Below are 27,709 nucleotides of genomic sequence, written 5' to 3'. Positions count from 1 at the left end.
GTTTGGGAGGGTTTACAAAGTTATTTCCAAGGAATTCAAGTACATAATTTGACTCTCGGAGAGATCTAAAAACAGAAAATTCCAGACCACTGGCAGCGTAAATAGCACAGGTTGTCCAAACAAATTCAGCCCAAGAGCAGACAGAACGATCCGGGGTAACATCTAGAGATCTAAAGGCCTCTAGTCCCAATGAATATCAAAGAGACTGCATAAACTTGGCCTACATGGGTTGTCAGGGAGTCTTAATGTTAAAAAAATAACATCAAGATACAACTGGCATTTGCCAGACAACACCTGGATAAAGACCTAAATTAATGAAACAATATGCTCTAGAAAGACGAGTCAAAGGTGGAGTGGATTGGAAAAAAAACAAAAATCCGTCCTGGAACCGAATAACTTTTTACCTAGTGTAAAGAATGGAGGTATTATGGTGTGGGGCTGCTTTGCTGCCTCAGGGCCTGGCAAACCTGACAACAGTGTCTCAAAAAGAAGAAATTGAAGGTAAGAGAATGGCTGCGACAAAGCCATGCCCTCAATCCTATTGAAATGCGGTTGGGGACTTTAAGAGGACTGTGCGTGAAAGAATTCCCTCAAACATGACAGCTGAAGCAGTACTGTAGAGTGGCAATAATTCCTCCCAGTATGTGTAAGTTACATTGTTATTTCAGCCAATGTGACACCATCAAGTATTGTAGCTAGGGGTGCTTATGTTTTCCACACTATGAATTAGCATTTCTGTTGATGTCATATGAATAAACATTGTTTAAAATTCTCTTTTTCAGTAAGTTTTGAAGTGACAATTACATATATGTCCATACGTTTTCTTTTAAAAGACAACTTTCTAGAGGAATGTACATTTTCTCATGAATGTACATTGCTGCAGCACGGTTTTGAATCCAACTTACAGATCTTTCAGGAAAAACATCTCTCTTATTTTCCAATAAAGCACATAAGAATCAAAAATAAATAAAGAATTAAAAAAATACTCTAACCCTAGCATAAGAGATCATACAATATATCAGCTGCCACAACATTTAAATACACTACCTAACAATTTCCACTGACACCAGGTTGGATTTTGTAAATCCATACCATACCATACCATCTTCTTCCGCTTATCCGGGGCCGGGTCGCGGGGGCAGCAGTCTAAGCAGGGATGCCCAGACTTCCCTCTCCCCAGACACTTCCTCTAGCTCTTCCGGGGGGACACCGAGGCGTTCCCAGGCCAGCCGGGAGACATAGTCCCTCCAGCGTGTCCTAGGTCTTCCCCGGGGTCTCCTCCCGGTGGGACGGGACCGGAACACCTTCCCAGGAAGGCGTTCCGGAGGCATCCGAAAAAGATGTATCCGGGATCTTGTCCTTTCGGTCGTGACCCAAAGCTCATGACCATAGGTGAGAGTAGGAACGTAGATTGACTGGTTTCTTCACCACGACAGACCAATACATCGACTGCATTACTGCAGAAGCTGCACCGATCCGTCTGTCAATCTCCCGTTCCATCCTTCCCTCACTCGTGAACAAGACCCCTAGATACTTAAACTCCTCCACTTGAGGCAGGCACTCTCCACCAACCTGAAGTGGGCAAGCCACCCTTTTCCGACTGAGGACCATGGCCTCGGATTTGGAGGTACCGATTTTCATCCCCACCGCTTCACACTCGGCTGCAAACCGTCCCAGCACATGCTGAAGGTCCTGGTTAGAAGGGGCCAACACGACAACATCTGCAAAGAGCAGAGACGAAATTGTGTGGTCCCCAATCCTGACACCCTCCTGCCCCTGGCTGCGCCTAGAAATTCTGTCCATTTTGTAAATCCAATAAGTTTATATTGGGCTATATCAAAAGCCTTCACAATACACAACAGCTTCGCCTTCAAACTCAATGCAATGACTAGCCTGTAACAAGGCTAAGTCAGCGAGGAAAAAAACACAGGAAAATAGTAAACAAAGAACGATGAGCCAGAGCCACCAAGAGACTGAAGGAAATGAGGCTAGGAAGAGGAAGGACCATAAAGACTAGTGACTCCCAGCTGTGCGTTGGTAGGGGACAGCCCCCCTCCCCTCCTCTCCCCCGCTCAGAAGATTAAAGAGTCCACATAAAGGAAGAAGAAGGGTCCACCTCTAAGGCAGTGTGAAGGGGAAACTTCCTCCCAGTACTAAAGTTGCTCCAGCTCTTTGGCTGAAAGGAAGCGTGCCGGAGCTCAAATCGGCTTTGAGAAATTAATCCCTGCATTGTGGCCGGGCACAAACAAACAGAGGATGGAGTGGGGACCTGGGAGTGGGACTGTGTGTTTGTGTGTGAACATCGAGCTGAGGGACACTGGGACTATTTTAGGTGAAAGTGTGCAGGAACAACACACTTGTGCACACGTGCGTAGATGCAAGAAAAAAAATTTAAAAAAATAAACATTTACATTTAAAACAAATCTCAGTAGAGCCAGGGGTTTTAATCCTGGCCCTACCCATGGAACCCAAGATGAAAATGAGGGTTAAGAAGTACAGACTCAGTGGACTGTAATGTCACTTGAGAAAGTGAAAACTGGGAGTTCTTCCTTCCACATCAATATTTTTTTTCCATGTTCTCATGCACAGGAGCAGTGTGCAACAAACAGACACGACCAGATTTAGACATCTATGGTTCAGTGGTGGCCTTGACCAAATCATTCACCCACTCTTCCTGATAAAAAAACATGTCAACAAATCTAGTGCATGCACACACGCACACTTCCTCTGGGTAGCCCTCCAGCCTGTCCCCTGAGAGGTGCTTAGGCAGGGCACAAGTTCAGGCCTGACAAATCACAACTTTCCAGTGAGCTCAGATTAAACTCTCGGACCGCTTGCCTCCCCTCTCCTTCCGCTATCACAGTTAATCGGTCAAAGAGATTGGAACTCAGCAGGACTGACAAGGACAGTGAGAGGATTTCTTCCAGGAAGAGTGGGTGAACGAGGGCTTTGCCAACATATATGCACGTCAGTGCCATCATCTCATTTCATCCAAACCTGATCAGAAGAGCAGACGTAACACTGAATATAAATCTGCAAAACATGATTGGAATTTTTTCAAGCGTGTTATACGAGGTGCTTATGGTCACGGCGTCATGGCAATCCACTGGGGTCCAGCCGAGGGCGGCACAAATTGTCCCAGCGCTGCCAGGGTTAAACGGGTGGACGGCGGACCGGGATGCCGCGTCTTGTCACGCTCTAGCGACTCCTTGGGGTAGGTTGGGCACCGTTGAGCTAAAACGGGTTTCTTTGCGCGGGAATGCGCTCACCTTCAGAGCATGTGGTTGAGTGAGCATTGTGAAAAAATCTTGGTGAGATGTGCTTCAGTGGGAAAATGTTTTATGATTGATATAGTGAAGTTTAGTGAATATGCCATGGCAAATTGGACACCAAGCTATCGGGTACAAAATGGGTCTCACACACACACACACACGAAAAAATTAGCAAAACTAAGTTGTTCTGGATAAAAGTGTCTGCAAAAAGGCTCTCTGTCTATTTCTTTGAGACCGCTTAAATCTTCTCAGTGCCAGGAAACAAAGACAGTCTCACCAACCCTCGAGTTGTCCCTGCTGGATTTACTAAATATTTACTTTCTGAGCACGGGGTAATTAGTGTCTCATCCTGAGGCGTGGAGGGTATTAGTTTGATTGAAGGGACGGGGTTATATGCTAGGACTGAAACACTAGACTACGCCACTGTCATAAGAAACGACGCCTTTAGACAATGTCATTGAGGGTTTCTGTCATTTCTAAATTATTAAATGGGTGGGAGTTCATCGTTTTAGGAAAAATCACAGTTTGAGCCAAGATGTTTGGAAAGATCAGTCAATGAATGAGACCAGCAAACTTTCCAAAAGTGGAGATGGCTAAATCACCATCACAATTCTAACAACACACTCCAGATGGCAGTATGCACACGTGGAGTTTGTCTGCAAACTCAAGATCCGTGTGGCCAGATGGGTAGGTTTCCCGCCCAATTAGGCTATTTCTTTATGACAGTGTGTGGTCAAAAATTGTGCATAGGAGGGTAGTATAGAGAGAAAAAGTGTTTGGGGAGAGGGTTTTTTAGAATCCGTGGGTGATTGGGTGATATACGGTCACTAAAATCTGGAAACCCTGATCAAGATGCCCAACCAAAAACTAGAAGTAACCTTAATGGTATTGCCCTTAGTGCGGAGGTCTTAAATGGACATATACCAATACCTTTCCTTTCATGCATGCCGTTTCAGATTGGTGCAATTCTGCAGCCAAACACTGCCAACTAGTGGTGAAATGTGGTCATTTCACATAGGACATGCAGAAAAGAGAATTCAGGTGGCAACTTAATGTACAGAAAATAAATTACAAACAATAAATAAATACTTGTAGTAAACATTGACAGTATGGGTTGTAAAATCCGTGCCTTATCAGCTCCTTCATTGATCAGAATATCGGTCTTGTTTAAACAAAGGTGTTTGGGATTGTCACTTCAGCCACTGTTGACATTTGAGAAAATTCAGTTGACTCAACGGTTCAATTCACTGAACGGTTCAGATTCATTTCGCTTTGCAATGATTCACTGAGGTAATTTTCACAGACAATTAACAGATTTCACTTACATCTGTGAAAAACGTATTCACGGCCCATTGTTCCCCAAGTCAATTCACAGATTTAAAGACAAGGGTATAACACGCTTGTTAAATACCTCGAACAGAAACCCTGTCAACGGAATAAGAGAAATCAGTCCGGCGCCACAAACCTTCTCAAGCTTCTACAAGATCATTTCTGGGTAATACCGTGGCAGCTCTCACTCAGCCGTAGCCAGTACCAGCCTGAGACATGACAGCCAGACTTAAAACACAATCCCCAACTGAAGAGCCCGCCGTCAACTTTACACTTTATCTACCAGAACATAATGTATCCAGTGGAATGAACACATGTCCAACAGACACCAAGGGTCGTAAAAGGTAACCGTTTGATTTACCTGAAGTCTATGAATACTGCTTCCACCAAAGATGCAATTGAGCCGGGCCCTCATTTATTAATGTACGAACAGAAATGTTCGCAAATCGTGCATGTGATCATTTCTAAGCAAAGTGTGGGATATATCTACTTGAGAATGTGTACATTTAAGCACACCTCTGACCATGCATTTGCACATCACCCTGTAGAATAGTCAAATTGCTAATGAAACACCATCCACCAAATGGAGAAACTTTTTGATTTGGTCCAGTATGTCAATCCTATCATGAATGAAAGAATACATTAATAGTTGATTCATGTATTGCCTTTATAAACAACCTAGTTCTCAGGGTGCTATCGAATTCAGAAACATGAAACCATTTAAGCCTAATTGAATAAGTAAATTAGAAACAGAATGGAATGTAAGGTTAGAGAATATTTAGTTAAATCAAAGAATTTACATAATATAAAAGGCAACACTGCGGCACTTTTAACTTTGTTAGAGGGCCTGGCACAAGCTGCATGATACAGGGAGCGTGCTTTCAATGAGCATGCAGATATATATTGGTTGAGAGCGACACTTGGGTTATTGGTAAATTTAGTTTTCCTTTTGTTATGTATATTTGTTAAAATTTATTGTCAATAAATAATATTTAGATGTGGTCCATGTCTGAATATGGTTGTGAAAATAAATTGCCATCAGTTGGTGTGTCTGGAATTCCTTCAGGGACTGGGAGAGCCTCCTCAGTATCACCATCACAAATGACACACTGAGGTCTCTCCACATATGCTGCCAATGCACCAGTCTTTTTAAAGAGAAGGTTTGTGACCATAAAGGGTCATTTAGGGCGGTGCTTTAATGTAAATGAGAAAATGTCTGGTTTATCATGGCAAAAGACTTACAGGTGTGCAAATCAAGAATTACAAGCAATTGATATACCAACTTTTTTGTATTTGCAAACATTCAAAATGTTCTCTGTATGAGATAATTTAGAAGCTTTTCTATGCGACATTGATAAATGAGGGCCCAGGACCTCTTAGAATCAAAGCAGGCAAAAGATTACGTCCAGTTGGGTCAGAGAGAAATGATAGTATTGGGAGAATAAGGAACAACGGGCTATACTGCATTGCAAAGGCTATTGGTTACCTGGCTTTTGTGGAGTCGCTCTTCACTGTGCAGGTGATTAACGGAGTTACAATTAAATCCTCAGGATCCTCAAATAGGCATAGGTCCTAAAGACAAAAATAAATCCCCAAATCCCGACAGAGAAATAGCAGTGTGTTCTAAAACAAATGAAAACACGCACCAATGAGAATTGTAAGTTTACTTACTATAAAAACCTACATATTTACATTGCTCAGATGTTACAGAATATTGTAAATGCATGAACCTTGGCATTGTCTCATCATACCGTACAGTACAAGTTGAACTGGCCCAGACAAACCACTAGAGGGTAGACAGAGTGGTATGTAGCACTGACTAACATTCTCACTGACAGGCACACAGTTTCAAAACAAGTTACACTGAACCAGCACAGTTAAGGTCATTTTGCTCAAATTTACAATCGCTACCACAGACTTGGAAATTCCCTTAGAGAATGTAGCATTTCTGGAGGAAAAAATTAAAAGCATAGTCTCAACAATTAACAGCATTGTTGAATGAAATGATGGAATAAATGATTAAAACTAAAATACACAAAGATAGAAGACAACTACGAGGCAGACTTGACAGCCATTACCCAAACTACGCACTAGAAGAGAAATACACAAATGGAACATTTGAATACACAGAGGAAAAGACCAAACATTTTGAATTGTTACCATCTATATTAAGACGGTTGACACAGTGTTGTGAGGCGGTTCTGTGGAGAGAAAAGCATGAGTTAACAACTAATGTTTTCAACAAACTTCAAAAGAAAAACTACCTTGGGGCATCACAATAAAGGCTAACATGTTATAATTAATGTAAGATTTTTTTATTGCGTTAACTAGCAAAAAACAAGCAAAAATTTGAAGTTAACATTTCAGATATTTTTCTACAAAATTGTTAAAGTTCCAGAGATATGCCCATTCAAACTTAAGCCCGCCCATCTCTTTGAGATTTGCGCACACACGCACGCACGCACGCACACTTTAGACAGGTGCAGTACAACTCTTTCCACTCTAGACCAGCTAATACTAATATTGTCTTGCTCGGTAAAGAAGACAAGAAAAGTTGTGCTATTGCTCAAATTTCATCTTGTAAAAGGTTTGAGGCAATAATATACACATAGCCCCATTAAGCAATAAGCCATGAGGGAGTGTGGTATATGACCAACATACCACGGTACAGAGCTCTTCTTAGGCATAACGCATAGCAGAGTCAAAATATGTAGAGAGCATTTCTATTTAGTGACCGTTTGCTTTGTGACAACACGTTCATGCAAATACACCGATCAGTCATAACTTTATGACCACTGACAGGAGAAGTGAATAATACTGATACACCCATCAGTCATAACTTTATGACCACTGACAGGAGAAGTGAATAATACTGATACACCCATCAGTCATAACTTTATGACCACTGACAGGAGAAGTGAATAATGCTGATAATCTCGTCATCACGGCACCGGTCACTGGGTGGGACATTAGGCAGCAAGAGAACATTTTGTCCTCAAAGTTGATGTGTTAGAAGCAGGAAAAATGGGCAAGCATAGGGATCTGAGTGACTTCGACAAGGGCCAAATTGTGATGGCTAGACGACTAGCCATCACAGAGCATCTCAGAGCATCTCCAAAACCGCAGCACTTGTGGGGTGTTCCTGGTCAGCAGTGGTCCAAGGAAGGAAAAGCGGTGAACGGGTCATGTGTGCCCAAGGCTCATTGATGCATATGGGGAGTGAAAGCTGGCCTGAGTGGTTCGATCCAACAGATGCGCTACTGTAGCTCAAATTGCTGAATAGGTTAATGCTGGTACTGATAGAAAGGTGTCAGAACACAGTGTATTGTAGTTAGTTGTGTATGGGGCTGCGTAGCCAGAGACCAGTCAGAGTGCCCATGCTGACCCCTGTCTACTGCCAAAAGCACCCACAATGGGCAAGTGGGCATAAGAACTAGACCACAGAGCAATGGAAGAAGGTGGCCTGGTCTGATGAAAAACGTTTTCTTTTACATCACATGGCTGGCCGGGTGCGTCGCTCACCCAAAGAACACATGGCACCAGGATGAGCTACGGGAAGGAGGCAAGCCGGCAGAGGCAGTGTGATGCTCTGGGCAATGTTCTGCTGGGAAACCTTGGGTCCTGACATTCATGTGGATGTTACTTTGACACGTACCACCTACCTAAGCATTGTTGCAGACCATGTGCACTCTTTCATGGCAACAGTATTCCCTGATAGCATTGGCCTCTTTCAGAAGGATAATAACGCCCTGCCACAAAGAATGGTTTGAGGAACTCAACGAGATCAAGGTGTTGACTTGGCCTCCAAATTCCCCAGATCTCAATCCAATCGAGCATCTGTGGGATGTGCTGGACAAACAAGTCCGATCCATGGAGGCCCCACCTCGCAACTTACAGGACTTAAAGGAATCGGCTGCTAACGTCTTGGTGCCAGATACCACAACACCTTCAGAGAACGGGGGACCTACACAATATTAGGCAGGTGGTTATAATGTTATGGCTGACCTGTGTATTAATCAGTCAGTAGAGGCCAATTTGAATCGGTTACTAATCTGAAAGAAATTAGGTTGGTGGCCCTTGTCAGTGGATGTTGTCTTAACCCCACATTCCGTACGAATATAATTGTAACAATACCTAAATTATCAAGATTTCGTTGGCCTGTCCACAAGGGTTAAGGTGGTTTAGGTGATGTGGGGTGCTGGGTTTAGACCATACCTGTAGCAGACGGATGCTTCTTATGGCCGTCTCGTCCAACTGTCCGAGGTCCAATGTGTCCATCTGACTGGCTAGCAGCTGAATGCACTAGAACCAAAAATCACCCACAGGCTCAGAATTAAAAACCTCACAAACGTCAAGCAACTCAACACCAAATATCTACAACTTGAACTGATTAAGACATAAGGGAACTGGAAGTAGAGGGTACTAGCTAAATTGAAAAAATTTCAAGCAACCGTTAAGACACATTCGACAAATCATCGACATGCAGATAAGCAGATGACGTTTTCCTTTCCATACTGCCAGAGAAATCAGGGAGGCGATGTAACTCCTAACCCGTCCGACGGTAGCCCACCCACCTCGCCGTTCCCCACAGGGACGTTGATGATGACGTCGTCACTGCCGCCAGCGATGGGGGAGCCATTGACTGAGATGCTGTACACCCTCTCTTTGTGGCGGGGTATCCTCACCGCTGGGGTCTTGGGAAGCCTAAGATACAAGGCAAAGAGTCAGGGGTAGCCAGCGTTGCTTAGGGGAAGCAGGAAGACATTTTCAAAAGGGGGATGACTATCCCAGTGCAAGCAGCAGCAAAGGTCACTGGGACTTGTCTTGACCTTCTCCATGATTTATTTACCTCGAGTCAAAGCGTGGTGTGATAAGAGGGGTAGGACCCATAAGGGAACTGTCGAGCATGTTCCTGGCAGGAGTGATCATCGGCTTCCGACTGGACCTGGAAAGCAAAAGATCAGTACATGAATTCATCCATAAATATGTACGCACGCACGCACGCACGCACTATTTGATATACTGCCGATTTTGCAGGTTTTCCTACTTATAAAGCATGTAGTGGTCTGTAATTTGTATCATAGGTACAATTCAACTTTGAGACAACTGTGAAAATCCAGAAAGATTTTAGGATTTTTTTATAATTAATTTACTCTCACAGACCTGTTAGTTTAAGAAGCCCTCCTGTTCTCCACTCATTACCTGTATTAATTGCACCTGTTTGAACTTGTTACCTGTATGAAAGACACCTGTCCACACACTCCAACCTCTCCACAACGGCCAAGACCAGAGAGCTGTATAAGGACATCAGGGATAAAATTGTAGACCTGCACCAGGCTGGGATGGGCTACAGGACAATAGGCAAGCAGCTTGGTGAGAAGACAACAACTGTTGGCGCAATTATTAGAAAATGGAAGAAGTTCAAGATGATGGTCAATCTCCCTCGGTCTGGGGCTCCATGCAAGATCTCGCTTGGTGGGGCATCAATGATCATGAGGAAGTGAGGGAAGGTGAGGGATCAGCCCAGAACTACAGGGCAGGACCTGGTCAATGACCTGAAGAGAGCTGGGACCACAGTCTCAAAGAAAACCATTATTAACACACTACACCGTCATGGATTACAATCCTGCAGCACACGCAAGGTCCCCCTGCTCAAGCCAGCGCGTGTCCAGACCCGTCTGAAGTTTGTCAATGACCATCTGGATGATCCAGAGGAGGAATGGGAGAAGGTCATGTGGTCAAAAATAGAGCTTTTTGGTCTAAGCCCAACTCGCCATGTTTGGAGGAAGAAGAAGGGTGAGTACAACCCGAAGAACACCATCCAAACCGTGAAGCATGGAGGTGGAAAGATCATTCTTTGGGGATGCTTTTCTGCAAAAGGGACAGGATGACTGCACTGTATTGAGGGGAGGATGGATGGGGCCATGTACCATGAGAGCTTGGCCAATAACCTCCTTCCCTCAGTAAGAGCATTGATGATGGGTTGTGGCTGGGTCTTCCAGTACGACCCGAAACACACACAGCCAGGGCAACTAAGGAGTAAGAAGCATCTCAAGGTCCTGGAGTAACCTAGCCAGTCTCCAGACCTGAACCCAATGGAGTGGGAGCGGAAAGTCTGTATTGCCCAGCAACAGCCCCCAAACCTGAAGGATCTGGAGAAGGTCTGTATGGAGGAGTGAGCTAAAATCCCTGCAGCAGTGTGCAAACCTGGTCAAGAACTACAGGAAACGCATTATCGCTAATTGCAAACAAAGGTTTCTGTACCAAATATTAAGTTCTGCTTTTCTGATGTATCTAATACTTATGTCATACAATAAAATGCAAATGAATTACTTAAAATCATACAATGTCATTTTCTGGATTTGTGTTTTAGATTCCATCACTCATAGTTGAAGAGTACCTATGATAAAAATATGCTTTGTAAGTGGGAAAACCTGCAAAATCGGCAGTGTATCAAATACTTGTTCTCCCCACTGTATGTATGTGTTCTTCAAACGCAATGTAGAGTTTTAACAGGCATTTGTGGATGCAGCGACATACTGGTGTTCACAGACAATTTTCAGAAGTGTTCCTGAGCCCATGCAGTGATGTCCACTACAAAATCATGTCTGTTTTAAGGCAGGGCATAAAAATTGCCCGAAGACCACCCAATATTGGTTTACCCCCCCTGCATACAGAGATTACTCCAGATTCTCTCAATCTTTTAATGATAATATGTACTGTAGATGAGATCCCGAAACACTTTTTAAACTGAGAAACAATATTCTTAAATAGATGCACTATTTGACCTTGCGGTCAATCAGAGTGGTGAACCCCTCCCCATCCTCTCTGGAATGATCTTTTAATACCCAGTCATGCTACTGTGATATTGCCAATTAAGATAATTATTTGGGTAATAATTCCATCAAGTCTAGTTTTTTAGCATTCCACGTTCCCAGTCTTTCAGTGCCCCTGTCCCAATTATTTTGAAACTTGTTACAGGCATCAAACTCAAAGATAGCATGTTTTCCCCCCAAGAAACAATAACATTTCTCAGTTTCAACATTTGATATATTGCTTTGTACAATTTTCTATAGAATATAGGGTTAAAATGATTTGCACATCATTGCATTCTGTTTCTCCTGCATTCTACATTTTATACAGCAGCCCAACTTTTTTGGAAATAGGGTTGTGTGTGTGTGTATATATATATATATATATATATATATATATATATATATATATTTCTGGCATTTTATGCAGTAAAATGGGGAAAGAGAAGGGAATTCTTGCTGAAAGACCAACTAGGATTCGAACCCACGCCACAAGAGCATCGGAGGCAGCAGCCTAGACAGCTGGATCCCACAAGACAGCACTGAGTACAACGTAATGTTAGCAGATTTAGAAAAGCAAAATGTATTACTTTCTGATGGATGAGTTCTGCTTGCTGACTGAAAGTGCTCTGGTCCTCTTTGATGTTGGTGGTGGTTTCTTAGATTTACCCTAAGGGGACAATTACAATAGAGTTTCAGCCAAAAGTGCAGCTTCAGCTAAACATTGGTGCAATTTATAAAAAAATAAATAGTGTATCAAGTCTTCAGAAAATCAACACAAAAGTCTCCTTAACATTGCCAATTAATACAAAGCAACCTTCTTCACTGTGGCCGAAGTAAAGTTCTCCTCGTCCCCCGAGCTTGTCCGGGCTCCACCACGTTTTGAAGAGGCTGCAGAGGAAATGAGTAAGTTCATATCAATCGTGGAAGGATCCAATGGTGTCGCATGCTTAAACCAAAATAATGGGTGGTCACAGAGCAGAGACATACCTTTTTTTGCAGTCTTGGGGGGAATAACGTGGACCTCAGCCATGACACTCTCAACCTTCGCAGCCTCTGCTTCTTTCTATAAGCAGACGAATGTGGGTGAAGAGATGTCTGGTGGCACTTCATGGAGCATCAACGCAATTCAGAATTGAAACAATACTAAAATGTTTTGAAAACCCACCGTAGCATTCTCCACCAGGGACACAGATGACTTTGCCTTCTCTGCCTCTGAAGGGAGAAGATTAAATCAGTGTGACGGTGAGAAACAAACTACAACCTAACTTTCTTCTGGCAGTCTTCCATCATGCGAATGCCTATTAACATAGCTATAACAAAGCTCAACATCACGAAAGTAACCATCAGTAGTCAAGGGGCATTACATAAAGAAACCGGTGTAAAATAAGTAGTTGTTTCTATAATTCAGTGTACCAGTGATTATGAAGTTAACCACATTTTAAAGATAGAGGCATTTTGATTGTGTGTCTATCTACTAGCAAAGATGAAAACATCTGAAGTTCAAAGTTGTGATTGATGTTTGGACAATATCATGCTGGTGTTTTTCCAACTTTTCAAATAGGACAATTTGTTTCCACGTCTTACTGTTTTCATGGCCGATCCAAGCAATTTGTCTCTCGTCCTGATACAGCAAACATATCGCGGGCAATTCAACATGAAATAGCAATACAATCCCAGTATCAAAATGCCACACCTACACAAACGTGGAAATCACAAGAAGCTAAATACATGGTTTCAGCACTGCGTATTGTGCTGTTCCCAGCAATACTTAAACGTAGTGCCTCTTCATTTCGCAACTAATAGGTGTGAACCATAATGGCGCACACAGCGCATTTATTACAAGTTAGCAAAAACCATGGAATCCAATTGTTTGATACCACCGCCATCCATGAAAATCAAAACTAAGCAAGAATGTGAATGTCCATGCCAAATTGTAATGCTTATTAAACCGTCATATAAGTGTACACGACAAACACGAAAAGAGTACATCATGGAATCAGTGTTGTCATTCCGGGTGATCCGGTGCAATCTTGGATGCTTTTCTGGGACCGCCAAGTTAAACAAAACTTAATGTAACGAATGCATATATATTTGGTAGGTTGAACTTACCACAATATTCAATCCAGTTCATTTGTCTCACTGCCTTGGGGAGTTTGATCAAAGCAATGTTGTATAAGTTATCTGCATCTTTCAGGAGGCTGTTTATCCGTTCATTCAGCCTTTCTACGATGGTTTTCACTAGAAAGAGAAGCGCGGAGTTGAAAAAGAGCGATAAAATGGAACATTCAACAATATTTAATATACAAAAAGACAAGCAGCCATTGCGTGCACAGTTAATGCCTTGTTTGGCATTGGATTCACATACCTTCGCTATCGAAATCTTCGAGAAACGCCTCCAACTTGTCCAACTTGGGGTTTTTACGTTGCTTGGTCGTCCTTTTTGGTCGTCCCATTGTGGTTCTGTATATTAGTAAATACAGTCAGTACAGTAAATAAGTGCTAGCTAAGTAACTGGCTAACATGCTAGCCCAGCCTTATCCGGTAATGTTTTGCATGCTAAGCTAAGTTAGCTATCTAGCTATCTAACAACGTTGGTGAATTACCGTTTCATTTAACAAATTGAAATATCCATGTACAACAAATATAATTGCAACGTAAACATTGAAGTTAGTACACTGACACCATATTTAACGTAATAAGGATTTACCTGGTGATGTTCTTTGCTAGACAGCTACTAATCCGCTAATCGTTCAAACGTTACACCTCAATTTCGAGTTCGCGAATTTTCAAATGTACGCGCAGCCGCAGCACGTGCCTGAGATCAGCCAATGGGAATACCTTTTACCTGACGTCATTTTGAAAACATTTAAAACCTATCATTTTGTAAAACGTCAGTGTTTACATCACTTGACCGGAAATGTAATAAAATAGATGTTAGTAAACGGTTTGAGTGTGAATGTGACTGTTATTTTAGTTTTTTAGAAGGGTACGTCGGTTTAAAGTTTCATTTTAACATTGAATTAAGGCTTGTACTTTGCATAGTATAACAGCAATCTATTACTGCAAGTAGTTTTGTTATTGCGACCTTTTTACATCAGCCACATGTGTTCTATTTTCTGAGTTGTAAGGTGTGTATTTATTTAGATAGTTAAATGTCGAAGTCTTCGTTATTTTCGTTGAACCAAGTACTAAAAAAATGTTTTCAAAACTTGGAGAACAATCAAAAGGTATGGAATTCAGTGTTAGGTGAATGCACGCCTTTGATGGGTTCTCTTGGAAACCTCGTAGACCAGTTAAGAGCGCTTGAAAAAGTCAAAATCGTCAACACCCCGCTTCACACCTTTCCCGATCTGCAGGAGCGTCTTAATTTCAAGCTCCTACAGGCATTGGACATCGTTTTGGTCAAACTCGCTGACAAACTGTAAGATGATTTTTTTAACTCTTTAAAGTAATGATTCATAACCTAGATTTTACAGGTATGGCTACATGGAAAAAGTTCTGACCTAGTAGCAATGCAGGGTCATTCCGCAAAACAGCTCGTTTTGGTTGCGGAAAGACGAGATCGCAAACACGTCATCATGTTGTAAACACGAAGTATCCGATACGTTTTAACAGGTGTTCTCTCCAGCAAGTGCGAGATGCTGTCAGTAATCAGGTGTCCGGCGCATTCCAGTTGTATGAGCAGAATATCGACACCCTTGACCTAGCCACCTGCACCCAGCGGTCCGCCATTGCACCATCCATCGCTGATATGTTGGAGTGGCTTAAGGATGCGGAGCGTTACTATCGGCAACAGTATCTTTTGTGTTTCACTAACTGTATGTTTTAGGATTTAAGCTTGATGTACGGTTGGTTTCTTGTGGTCCACAACATATGATATGAGGGAGGGATGTATTGTGGACAAGCCATTAGCTGGCATGCAGAAAGATGTGCTTCATAATGAAACGTAGTAGCACATTACATTGTATAGTACTTAAAAAAAAAAAAAAATGCTTTCCTTCACTAGATATCCAGGTTCCTCAGGAGAAAGAATGTGCTTCAGATGCTGAGGCCTGAAGATCTTTACCTTCTAGAAGCTGTACCCAAGAGATGGGAGTCCCTGGAATCCCCCAGCGGGGAGGAGCGCCTCTCAGGTAAAACCCATAGGCCGACACTGCTCCTTTGTCAGTAAATACTAATAATTGTGTGTCATCAACATTTTTTCTCTGCATCCTTTAGAAACACTGTCTACAGTGTCTTTGTTCATGGAATCTCAGTGAAATGAGAACTTCAAGCAAGAAGAGTAAACGCTGGATGTCATGGTCTACAGCACTCAATAATGGGTTGAACGCGTTGACATTGTCTTTGGATGTACAGCCCTGGTGCAGAACACACAGCTGGGATGAATTCACTCAAAACCAAACAGAAGCACACATTAGAATTTTCTTTGTTCCAGACTGGACTAGATGTTAACAAAGTAGAGATTGTGACATCCTGAGACGTAGTCAAATGGATGGACAGGTTACGGCAGAAACCTCCCAACAGCAAGGACCTCATAAAGAACCAGACTTCCAATGACTGTTTATCAGGTTTTTCATATAACATATTTAGAAATTCCAGTGTCATGAAAGAAAGAATAAACAGAATGTTGTAGAATTATGTTTTGTACAAAATATAATTCCAGCTATATCCATCTGCCATCTTTTACGCTTGCATTAGCAGTAAAAAGCTTGCACTATCTGACCTGAAACATTAAATTAATTCTGTTTAAATAACACAGTGTAATTGTTCATAGGGCATGGGTTAGGCTCACTTGGGCAGATGGTAACTCATATTAATTATTGTAATGGTCCATTTGGAGAACAAAACTATTAGGGTTATAGTTTGAATTATACCTCACTATTGTTGCAGAAAAGGCCTGGAATACACAGGTCAAAATGTTTCACATGAAAAAAATACATGCCAAGGAAGTATCCAAATATTTACTAAAACAGCCCTCAGAAAATCAGTTTACTTACATTGTAGATGTAAAGTCAAAATCAGTCTACTAGAGATATTTGAATAGCTGTCTTTCCAACATGAGTTGGTGTTTGTTCCTTGCTCTCTTTGGGTTGAAGTTGTAATCATTAATTGAGTAAAGCATTTAGTTGCAATAATATCAATAGTTCGTATGATTATGAAGTAGACTATATATGACAAAGATATTAACAAAACAAAATCTTTAGAGAACACATTTTAATTATATTTTCTTTTTGTAATGAATACATATGAAGCAGTTTAAGAATCAAGCTTGAAGTAACTAGAGAGTAAACACTGGGTCATTAAATCCACTGCTTCATATTTTCTTGACCTAGTCACAATTTTTATTTTTGTTTGTCCTTCACAGCTTTTCCTCAGTCCTCTCCTCCAGCTCCTGTTTACGTTGGTCTTCATGTCTCCCACTAAACATACTCCTTTAGTGGTACGCTGTTGGAGCTTATAGGCTTTGGAGGTTCCGGTGCAAGGGGGGAGCCCTGACCCATGTAGCCCCGGTGATACCCACCTCCTCCTCTCTCAATGTGGGGGCAAGTGCTGCTCAGTACAGCCCCGCCGATCATCAGAATAACCGCAGACGCCCAGCCCAGGTAGATAGCCTGGCCCAGCTCTCGCTTGTGCATGATGGGCACGTTTGGATTGTAAAAATTCATGACCACCGTGTTTGCGGTCCAAGAGACGGGCACCAGAACACACAGACCCGTCAGGATGAATAGCACGCCGCCGGATAGAGCGATGCTTGCCTTAGTTTGGCGGTCCTCACCGGCGCATGTGGTGCACTTCATGCCGCAGCAGGACACCGTGCAAGACAGCCAGCCCAAGAAGATGGAAACGCACATGAGGGCACGAGCCGCCTGGAGGTCCGGGGGCAGGGCCAGCATGGAGTCGTAGGTCTTGCACTGCATGTGGCCTGTGGTCTGGTAGATGCAGGTCATCCAGATACCCTCCCAGCTGATCTCGGAGGTGAGGATGTTGCTGCCGATGAAGGCCGACACCTTCCACTGAGGCAGGACGGTCACGGTGATGGCCATGACCCAGCCTGTCACCGCAAAGATAAAGCTGAGCAACTGCACAACACTGTTGACCATGACGGTTGCTTACAATGTCTTCCTCTACCTGAAACTGACCCTGAATGACAAATGTTTGTCCTCTTTGACCTCTTTGTTATTTCAAGGAATACTTCACTGAGTCAGTCACTGCCTTGTCTTTAAACACTTTACCTTCTCAAGCCTCTTATGTCTCAGTGGTCCTTTTTAAAATCCAGTCAAATTCTTCCTTTTAAATCTTTCTCTGTTTTTCGGGTGATCGTCTTATCTTCGCAGCTATTCGTCACTGCTCACTCATTAACTATTCTCTCTTTATGATTCTATGTCAAACGAATGAATGTTGAGCCAATAACTAATTGAAGAACAAAACATGTAAAACAACTGCTCACCATTTTTCAATTGTTTAAGCTTCTGAAACAACCCCACCTGTCCCAGTAGGTTTGTGAATAGTCACATTTGAGCTGTCTTCCTGTAACCTCACAGTAACCCAACAACGGAATTGATTACAAGAACAAGTGTCCATTACCCCTCTGGTGTAGATTTACCAAGATAGGTCAGCCTGATAAAACCTGATACTTCAAGGTGTCAATTGCTGGAAGTGACAAAAACTCCTTCGTAAAAAAAAAAAACATTTTAACAAAAAGGTCGACAAGATAATAAAAACCAACAAAATTGTCTTGATAACACAGAAAAAAACTTTTTTCCAGTTCTAGCCTTTGTCCAATTGTATCTGATATTTTTCTTCCAGTGGACCAGTACTCTGTCCACTAAGTTCCAAGGTGTTGTTTCAGTGGTGGTGTTCAATCCTGTTGCAGTGTCTTTTGCACAATGCACACAATTTTCTCAGAACCAAAGGCCACTTAACAACTTGACGTGGGTTGAGCTTGCTGCCTTCCGTCCACGCACACCAGTTATTCAAGTACAAATATCCCACAGTACGGTGAATTCTGAAGTGTACAGAAACCACTTCTGTATACAAATCTACTCAGATACAATCAAATGCTGCAAAAGTCATTGGATGGTACTCCATCTTGAGCAGGACAATGACCCTAAACATACCGCTAAAGCAACCAAGGATGTTTTTCAGGGCCAGAAAGTTGAATTTTGAGTTACCCAACCTGAATCCAAGTGAGCATTTGCTTCACTGGCTGAAGATTAAAATGCTCAGAAACAAACGAGTGCTTCCTTGTTGCAGTGCTTCCACAGTTTATAGAGAAACAACAACAAAACCTGTCACTGTCCAAATACTTACAGACTGTAATGTAAATTACTGTGTATATATACAAACCCGATTCCAAAAAGTTGGGACACTGTACAAATTGAGTAAAAAAGGAATGGAATCATTTACAAATCTCAAACTTATATTTAATTCACAATAGAATATAGATAACATATCAAATGTTGAAAGTGACAATTGGAATGTCATGCCAAATATTGGCTCATTTTGGATTTCATGAGAGCTACACATTCTAAAAAAGTTGGGACAGGTAGCAATAAGAGGCTGGAAAAGTTAAGTGTACAGATAAGGAGCAGCTGGAAGACAAATTTTCAACTTATGTCAATTGGCAACATGATTGGGTATAAAAAGAGCCTCTCAGAGTGGCAGTGTCTCTCAGAAGTCAAGATGGGTAGAGGATCACCAATTCCCCCAATGCTGCGGCAAAAAATAGTGGAGCAATATCAGAAAGGAGTTTCTCAGAGAAAAATGGCAAAGAGTTTGAAGTTATCATCATCTACAGTGCATAATATCATCCAAAGATTCAGAGAATCTGGAACAATCTTTGTGTGTAAGGGTCAAGGCCGGAAAACCTTACTGGATGCCTGTGATCTTCGGGCCCTCAGACGGCACTGCATCGCATACAGGAATGATACTGTAATGGAAATCACAACATGGGCTCAGGAATACTTCCAGAAAACATTGTTGGTGAACACAATCCACCGTGCCATTCGCCGTTGCCAGCTAAAACTCTATAGGTAAAAAAATAAGCCGTATCTGAACAGGATCCAAAAGCGTAGGCGTTTACTCTGGCCCACGGATCATTTAAAATGGACTGTGGCAAAGTGGAAGTGTTCTGTGGTCAGATGAATCAAAATTTGAAGTTCATTTTGGAAAACTGGTACGCCATGTCATCCGGACTAAAGAGGACAAGGACAACCCAAGTTGTTATCAGCGCTCAGTTCAGAAGCCTGCATCTCTGATGGTATGGGGTTGCATGAGTGCGTGTGGCATGGGCAGCCTACACATCTGGAAAGGCACCATCAGTGCTGACAGTTATATCCAAGTTCTAGAACAACATATGCTCCCATCCAGACGTTGTCTCTTTCAGGGAAGACCTTGCATTTTCCAACATGACAATGCCAGACCACATACTGCATCAATTACAATGTCATGGCTGCATAGAAGAAGGATACCGGTACTGAAATGGCCAGCCTGCAGTCCAGATCTTTCACCCATAGAAAACATTTGGCGCATCATTAAGAGGAAGGTGCGACAAAGAAGACCTAAGACAGTTGAGCAACTAGAAGCCTGTATTAGACAAGAATGGGACAACATTCCTATTCATAAACTTGAGCAACTTGTCTCCTCAGTCCCCAGATGTTAGCAGTCTGTTTTAAATAGAAGAGGGGATGCCACACAGTGGTAAACATGGCCTTGTCCCAACTTTTTTCAGATGTATTGATGCCATGAAATTTAAAATCAACTTTGTTTTCTCAGTTTAAACATTTGATATGTCATCTATGTTGTATTCTGAATAAAATATTGACATTTGAAACTTCCACATCATTGCATTCTGTTTTCATTCACAATTGTACAGTGTCCCAACTTTTTTGGAATCGGGTTTGTATTTTTATGTATTACCCTTAACCTCCTTTAGTGCTGATGGGATGTGTGGTAGGAAACCAATTTCAAGACTTTTCAGTACAATGACCTGATTAGTTTGTAGGCTCCTTGAGCCCTACCCCTTACCCATATGAACTGTCATTGGCCTGTTAAAACCAAATCAGTAGTGACATGCGGTTGGCCAAATAACTACTCCACCAAAACAGGCTGAAATTCCAGGCCTTTTTTTTCATACAGCTTTAACACAAGATGTGCATTATCATAATTTCCCCATTAATAAATGTATTATATAGCCCCCCAAATTTCATGTTTTGACTGCACTCAGCCTTTGCATTTGCAATCTGTAGCACTTCAGCAATACAGATTTTTTCCATCTCCAAATACTTAAAAAGTATCAACCTAACTGACCAAAGTAAACTGATCGAAGTACCATTGAAATAATTACTCAATATTTAAAAATTAACATCAGTGGATTCCATTCTTTTACATCTAAAATAATTAAGTAGCTATCATACACGTGGTATTTAAGTAAAAAAACAAGCTTTGTTTTTGCTGTGCTACTATTAAATCTTGTTTTTGCAAGTTATAAAAACGTCATAGTGCCACATGACTGATTTTATAGAATAGTGGGTCATTTCATAAAAATGTTATTCTTTTCAGTGTTGTATTTTTTGTTTGAGTATTTTAAGCTGCACTCTGATCAAAGACTAGCCAAATACATTATTCACTACATACATTTAGTACCTAAAATATATTACCTTAGAATGGTGTTTTACAGGGGATGAACGAGCCAATTGAAAACAAGTGATGATGATACCAAGGTGTGGTCACACAAGCGTGATGATGATACCAAGGTAACATTGCATCTGAAAGCACCCTGCACAGGTAAATATTTACTTCACTGGACGGACCAGGACACAGGGCAGGCCCTGGACGTTCTGCAGCCCTGGACAAGACAAAAAAATGCAGCCGATCAGGGGCGCCGGAGGGTGGCAGCCAACTGCCACCAGAGGCAGCTACCTAATCTTGCCTAATGGGAGTGCCCTGAAATACCTGGGGTGTTTTCACTAGCAACCAAATAGAAGCATACGAAACAAAGGGACATATCCATCTGAATTTGTCCCAAATAAACTCTTCTTTTCGTTCCAAACAATAGTTTAGGACAAATGATTACCCCACTGCGCTGGATAAGAACAAAATAGAGGACAGCACACAGGATATATAGTCTATAAAGTGGACAGAGCAGGACCTCATAAAGAACAGGACTCTTGCTGACCGTTTAGCAGCATATTCTGTGGTCAAACCATTTCAATGTCATCATGTGTATTGTCAAGACAAATTATTAAACTTTTTTTTTGTAAATGTCCATCTCACATCTTTGTTTCTCTTTCTGTTGTTTCTAATGTTAAGATGTTTATTTTAAGAAAAAACTTGAGAAAACAGTTGATTCTTTATTTTGGACTTCACAAACTCAATGAAGTATATTCTCTGTAACAATCCAGCCAGTGGAGAAAAAATGTGCAAGGGGAAATCACTCCAACTGTCACAACACAAGACACAACACAAGAACAGATGTTTCTGATGCAGGGTCGCCTGCCCTTACACTGGGTTGAGGGTGTGCCCAGGAACAACTGCAAAGTCTATGTACCGTAATAAAGTCAATGAATATAGTACCAATGATATAAAGAATGGCATGATGGTTTCAAACAATATGATGAGATAAAGAAAATACATACATTTGAATAAATAGTATATGTTGTAAATAAATACACAGAAACATGTAAGTGCATCAAGCTCACAATTAAGAGAGAACGGTAACTGCAAGGTTGTTTGAAATCCACTGCTTATAGTCACCACTTGATTATAAATCAAACCCTATTCATTTTACAACATTTTTCTCTAGCCTTGTACTCCATCTTCTCATTCACAGCCTCGCTCATTCCTCTCCTCCAACTCGGGTTTACATTTGTCTCCACATTGCTCCCGTTAAACATATTCCTTTAGTGGTACGCTGTTGGAACTGATAGGCTTTGGAGGGTCTGGTGCAAGGGGGGAGGGGCGTGAGATAGGAAAGCTACGACCCATGTAGCCCCGGTGATACCCACCTCCTCCTCTCTCAATGTGGGGGCAAGTGCTGCTCAGTACAGCCCCGCTGATCATCAGAATAACCGCAGACGCCCAGCCCAGGTAGATAGCCTGGCCCAGCTCTCGCTTGTGCATGATGGGCACGTTTGGACTGTAAAAGTCCTGGACCACCGTGTTTGCGGTCCAAGAGACGGGCACCAGAACACACAGACCCGTCAGGATGAATAGCACGCCGCCGGATAGAGCGATGCTTGCCTTAGTTTGGCGGTCCTCACCGGCGCATGTGGTGCACTTCATGCCGCAGCAGGACACCGTACAAGACAGCCAGCCCAAGAAGATGGAAACGCACATGAGGGCACGAGCCGCCTGGAGGTCCGGGGGCAGGGCCAGCATGGAGTCGTAGGTCTTGCACTGCATGTGGCCTGTGGTCTGGTAGATGCAGGTCATCCAGATACCCTCCCAGCTGATCTCGGAGGTGAGGATGTTGCTGCCGATGAAGGCCGACACCTTCCACTGAGGTAAAGCCGTCACGGCGATGGCCATGATCCAGCCTGTCACCGCACAGGTAAAGCTGATCAACTGCATGCCAGTGTTGACCATGACAGCTTCTTTCGATGTCTTAAGACTTCCACCTGAATGTGAGCCTTATTACCCCGGTCTGCTTCAACTTCTTTGTTGCTTCAAGGCCTACTTCTTTGCTACAACTGCAATCTGCAAGTTCGAGACACTTAAGGCTCTGTCGGAAACCACTTTCCCTTTTTAAGCTTCAGCTTTTCGTTTTTACCTCAGATGGTCAGAAACTCTTATTGGTCAACTTTCTTACCGGTGAACCTCTTCTTTTTATTCAGCATCCGTCACTTCTCTCTCATTAACTTTCCCCTTTTTCTCGTTCACTGTCGATCCGATGAATAATTGAAGAGAGAACTGTGCAGCCACTTGTGGCAGCTCACCAATCTTTTGATTGATCGAGCTTTAGAAATGGCACCATCTGGCCCATTGAGTTTGTGGGTATGGTACAATTGCAATAATCCTCTTCTGTCGGCTGTGGCCCTACCTCAAACCAAGCCAAGAGCTGAGCTGATCAGTAAAACAAGTGTCAATTTCCCCACAGGTTTGGTGTAGCCTTACCCAGATGGGTTTGTCTGATAAAACATGATACTTTGATTGAGGAATGTCACTGAATTTATGGTATATTTGATCGCTGGATGTAGCAAAAAGACATACGGTCCAATTTTCAGTCCGCAAAATATGAGCAAAAAAGGTCCACAGAAAAGATACAAAGATTCTTTACCAAGTGAGTTTTGTAAAATTCTGCTCTTTGTCCAAGTGCATTCAAAACGTGTCCCCGAATGCATCAAGTGTTGATTAGCCGCTAGAATTTCAATTGTCGTGCATGACAGTGTATTTGAGAACACAACCTCATCTGCTGCCGATGCCTGTTTGAAGGGTTGTAGTCACAATGCCCACAATGGGTTCAGACCCTGCAGAGGCTCCTTCAGACTTCAGCTTGCTGTCCTCCCCCCATGCGGGCAAACCCACATGTGCCGGTCCAATCAGGTTGTTACAGCATGAATAGCAGGCAACACCACTTAGTCAGACCGCCACATAGGTGAATTATGTCTGTCTCGCCCATTTGTTTAGAACATCCTTCTTCCGTTAAGCTGTGTGTGCAGCACCGTTGCTAGAAAGAAAGAAATGGGGGACAGGAGAGAGGGAAGAAGAGACTTTAAAATGAGGGTAGAGGGGGAGAGAGAGTGGTGACTGTAGGTGGATCAGTTAACACAAAGACAATCCTGGGGGCCTCTATGATGGGTCTTAAACACCCTGCACCGCGCTGTTTTAAACCAGTTTTAGACTTCAGCTTTTTGTCTGTGGTGCTGCAGTGAAATGTGGAAGCTTCCAAAATAGAGGGCAAGGAGAATTGACTTTTTTGAGATCAAAATTACCCTGACCATAAAGCTGAACAACCACATGAGAAAAATAGATCGGGTATAAGCATACATCAATAAGAGATAATGCACAATTCCTATCTTATCAAGAGTAATCCAAATAGATATTGATTGAAATAATCAATTTCTATAATTCCTAAATGCTGACCTATTAAGAAGGTCTGATATCACGCCTCACAGATGATGACAATGAAGGAATTACTCTCCACAGTTTACAGCTGATTATGACTGGCTTGAACTGTGTCACCAACTTGTATCGAGGGTTGTTGCCAGACAGTTTTATAATTCTGCCAAATACTATTTGTTTTTGTTTATCAGTAGTTTTTCTGAACTCCAGCTCATTACATTTCATTGAACCCTGGTGTATCTATGCTGATGAATTAAATATTATGGCAACAAGATCTGTGGTTCAAGTTCCCTTCTCCTTGGCAACAGTCGTCATGACAACAGCCGGGGACACAGGAAATGGGAGGAGGGGTAGTGACACAAAGAGAGGGAAAAGAGAGGATGCAGGGTGTGTATCGAACTATGGCTGTCCATTGTGAAGGAGACATACTTGCCCATGTTCTCGGTTATGATGAAGACCACTGCATAAGATAATCCTTGTGGAAATCGACTGCAATCAGTAGAAGACACAAAATAACATTACAATAAATGACTGACAATGAATATATTGATTTTCAATGATTTGACAAGTTGTCAATAAAGATGGTTCCATTTTAAACCTAACACATAACATGACTGAGCAAGTCTATAACCCTAACCCTCAAAATCCAAATTGTAAAACTCTTGCGTACTAATCCTAACACCAAAAAAACCTAACCTTAAAGATGCATTCTGTGATTTCTGACCACTGGTTGGGAAAGTGGCACTGTCAAACCTAAACTGGTCCCCGAAAATTGTAGTAACTAAGTTACTACAGTATGTTCTGGACTTCTGATGCACCAGGAGGATTCTACACCAGATTGTTTTTAGGCCACCTGCCTTGGTTTCTGAAATGCAGACCCTGAGGTGAGAGAATGACGCTCATCTCATAGGTTGTCTCTACCTCCTACTACGGATGTGTGATTGTCTTTCAGGTGCTGCGCATACAGCTGCTGAAGCTTCACCAAGGCAGGTCCTACACTTCTATTGCTTTTAGTACAAGCCAAATTAAAATAGAGACATGGTTAACATATCGGGTAAAGAAATCTGGGTCTGTGTGAATGACGATTCTGTCTAGATGTACCATCAACACTCTATTCCAGTACCCGTTAGCTGACCATCATCCAACTTAAGGTCTGGCAAAGCCAGAACCCTGCATTTCTTTTAGATGTTTTAAAAGTGCTTTAATATTGTTCATTGAAAAGCAATCTGTGAAATAAATATTTTGTATTTGCTGACATACGCCCAACGCAATTAAAATTACTTCCTTTTCAAACTTGGAAATACAAGGCTGAGGTATGTCCTGGAATGAATCTTTAACACTAATCCCCAACTTAACCTCTAACCTTTACCCCATATAGACTAGAAAAAATAAAAAACATGATTTTACCAAATGGGAAAATTCAAATATTAAAACCTATTCTGAAAAGATTTTCTATTCATCTGGGGAACTGAAACCGAAACCAGAAATACACATTCCCCCTAACCTAGACATAATCCCTTACATTAATCAAACCCTACCCATGCCTAAACTCAACTTAGTCCTAACACCTAACCAGAGCTGGGCCCCAAACTGTTAATCCGCTAATTAACATTTACGTTAATCATTTTACATTTAAAGTAAAGTACGAAAATAATTATCTGACTAATTATCTTGTGTCACATTTTACTTTGTTAAGTCTGTTAACCCAAAAACTGAACCGTCAGTCCGGAGTTGGGAACGAGACCAAATCCAAACAATGCTGTGCTGAAAATCTAAATGCTATTTTCAAAGTAAAAATGTCTCTCTGCAGTAAGATTACACACTAGTCTCATTGCTTCAGTATGAAAAACACACTCTGGAACCCTCGTATTACTTGGAAGTAGCTATTTGTGAGTTGTAAACGATCTGTGATTGACCAACAAGGAATGGCTCTGTGAAATGGATTGACTATTCATTGTAATGCTGGAACGAGACCTTCAAAAAAATTGTGTTACTTCAACACCACTTTGCATTGCTTCACCTTGATGGAAAAACACATTTCATTTGACTTAGTCAGGAATCAAAAAAAGGGGGGGGGGGGGGGGAGACCTGCATGTCCAGTAAAAAACTTATTAGAACAAATACATTTCTTTTACATACTTTGTTAGATATTTGTTTTTAAAGCAAAGTGTTTTTTTATATAATAAAAACTAACATTAACATTTATTGCTGAATTCTGTTACATTTGGAACAATTTAACTGATTAACAGTTATCCAAGTAACATTTTTGGGGAACATATTAACACCATTAACTTTTTGATTAACTGTGTCCTGCTATGCACCTAACCCTAAATTGTAATGCCTAAACTTAAAATTAACCCCAATTCTAAGACAATGGACAATAAAAAAAAAAGTAACCCCTCAGCCAGAAATGGCAGTGGTTACAGACAAACAACAGGGGACAAATTTTTTTCTCACACACTTATTTCTTTCATCTCTGTGAGCTAGCATCGGCTAACCATGACTGTCTAGGACAGCAAAAAATGTGGTCAACAAGTCCCATTAAGACTGTCGATGCACAAACAGCTTTGTCTTTGGTTACACTGAGTGGATCGAAGGTTCATAACTTCCATCTATGACGGTGACTGCTCTGCCAATAAGCTGATTACAGACCACTTTTGACCAGTGACAGAATGACGCCATCTACTGACATGTGCAAGTAGCACACGGACAGATCAGTAATCACCAATTTATAAGGAAAGAAAAGACATTCAAAAATTTTTTTGCAATTGGGGTTAAAACAAGCAAGAAATAAATCAAACACTAGTGTATGATACAGGCATAAAATACCAAATTTATTACTTTGCACAATAACACAAATATTCCCTGCAGGGTAAAAAAAAAAAAAAAAAAAGTATTTGAACATGTCACATAGCAATACAGCAAGTGATTAGGCACCCTTGTGGGAGGGGCCTGAGGAAGCCCCACCCCCTCCCCAGCAGGTCAGACGGGGTACCATTCTATTGCTATCAGACAGTCACACAGCTTAGACCACTAGCTGAAAAAGAAAATAAACAGCAGAGCTACACACCAAAAAAGGAACAAAACAAAATTAATTACAATTACACAATGTCAAATAACAAATCTGTAGATATTATATCAAAGAGGAATTAAAAAATAAACCATGCTCTCTTTCAAACGGGGCACAGAAAGAATGGATCATTAAAAAGGTTAAAAAGAGGTATTCCTGTG

General features: G+C 41.8%; 4 protein-coding genes across 5 annotated transcripts; 1 reads left to right on the top strand and 3 right to left on the bottom strand.

Moving 5' to 3' along the window:
- Nucleotides 1-6,250: 6,250 nt before the first annotated feature.
- cdca8 (cell division cycle associated 8) lies at nucleotides 6,251-14,232 on the bottom strand. The gene is made up of 11 exons (XM_010900254.4): nucleotides 14,124-14,232; nucleotides 13,782-13,876; nucleotides 13,526-13,654; nucleotides 12,582-12,628; nucleotides 12,404-12,479; nucleotides 12,231-12,304; nucleotides 12,004-12,083; nucleotides 9,451-9,546; nucleotides 9,176-9,305; nucleotides 8,817-8,903; nucleotides 6,251-6,802 (listed from the first exon to the last, which is right to left on the bottom strand). The coding sequence occupies exons 2-11, from the start codon at nucleotides 13,867-13,869 to the stop codon at nucleotides 6,770-6,772; spliced, it is 840 nt and encodes a 279-aa protein (XP_010898556.1). The 5' UTR covers nucleotides 13,870-13,876; nucleotides 14,124-14,232; the 3' UTR covers nucleotides 6,251-6,769.
- A 96-nt stretch (nucleotides 14,233-14,328) lies between these two features.
- On the top strand, nucleotides 14,329-16,170 carry c19h1orf109 (c19h1orf109 homolog (H. sapiens)). 2 transcript variants are annotated; one of them, XR_004576233.1, is made up of 4 exons: nucleotides 14,329-14,837; nucleotides 15,032-15,234; nucleotides 15,423-15,549; nucleotides 15,635-16,170. XR_004576233.1 is itself a non-coding variant. In XM_010900257.4 (4 exons), exons 1-4 carry the CDS (start codon nucleotides 14,569-14,571, stop codon nucleotides 15,673-15,675), a joined length of 609 nt encoding a protein of 202 aa, XP_010898559.2. In that variant the 5' UTR covers nucleotides 14,329-14,568; the 3' UTR covers nucleotides 15,676-16,170. The 2 variants fall into 2 exon arrangements, 1 of the variants encoding a protein (XP_010898559.2); XM_010900257.4 differs by having other exon boundaries at nucleotides 15,032-15,211; nucleotides 15,431-15,549.
- Nucleotides 16,171-16,782: 612 nt separating this feature from the next.
- On the bottom strand, nucleotides 16,783-17,517 carry LOC114839949 (claudin-4-like). Its single transcript, XM_034294602.1, has one exon. It carries the CDS (start codon nucleotides 17,515-17,517, stop codon nucleotides 16,837-16,839), a length of 681 nt encoding a protein of 226 aa, XP_034150493.1. The 3' UTR covers nucleotides 16,783-16,836.
- A 4,238-nt stretch (nucleotides 17,518-21,755) lies between these two features.
- LOC105027899 (claudin-4) lies at nucleotides 21,756-26,508 on the bottom strand. Its single transcript, XM_010900258.3, has 2 exons — nucleotides 24,908-26,508; nucleotides 21,756-24,083 (listed from the first exon to the last, which is right to left on the bottom strand). The coding sequence occupies exon 2, from the start codon at nucleotides 23,000-23,002 to the stop codon at nucleotides 22,304-22,306; it is 699 nt and encodes a 232-aa protein (XP_010898560.1). The 5' UTR covers nucleotides 23,003-24,083; nucleotides 24,908-26,508; the 3' UTR covers nucleotides 21,756-22,303.
- Between the last annotated feature and the right edge of the window lie 1,201 nt (nucleotides 26,509-27,709).

This window comes from Esox lucius, chromosome 10 (genome assembly GCF_011004845.1).
Source record: "Esox lucius isolate fEsoLuc1 chromosome 10, fEsoLuc1.pri, whole genome shotgun sequence".
Classification (NCBI taxonomy): Eukaryota; Metazoa; Chordata; class Actinopteri; order Esociformes; family Esocidae; genus Esox; species Esox lucius.
This window is presented reverse-complemented; position numbering and strand designations above follow the sequence as displayed.

Coding starts and splice junctions, on each gene's coding strand:
- cdca8 (XM_010900254.4), bottom strand. CDS start 13,869: ATGGGACGACCAAAAAGGACGACCAAGCAACGTAAAAACCCCAAGTTG. Junction 12,480..12,581: donor CCCTGGTGGAGAATGCTACG/GTGGGTTTTCAA, acceptor GTCTGCTTATAG/AAAGAAGCAGAGGCTGCGAA. Junction 12,084..12,230: donor CTTCGGCCACAGTGAAGAAG/GTTGCTTTGTAT, acceptor TTGTCCCCTTAG/GGTAAATCTAAGAAACCACC.
- c19h1orf109 (XM_010900257.4), top strand. CDS start 14,569: ATGTCGAAGTCTTCGTTATTTTCGTTGAACCAAGTACTAAAAAAATGT. Junction 14,838..15,031: donor GTCAAACTCGCTGACAAACT/GTAAGATGATTT, acceptor ACGTTTTAACAG/GTGTTCTCTCCAGCAAGTGC. Junction 15,550..15,634: donor CGGGGAGGAGCGCCTCTCAG/GTAAAACCCATA, acceptor TGCATCCTTTAG/AAACACTGTCTACAGTGTCT.
- LOC114839949 (XM_034294602.1), bottom strand. CDS start 17,517: ATGGTCAACAGTGTTGTGCAGTTGCTCAGCTTTATCTTTGCGGTGACA.
- LOC105027899 (XM_010900258.3), bottom strand. CDS start 23,002: ATGGTCAACACTGGCATGCAGTTGATCAGCTTTACCTGTGCGGTGACA.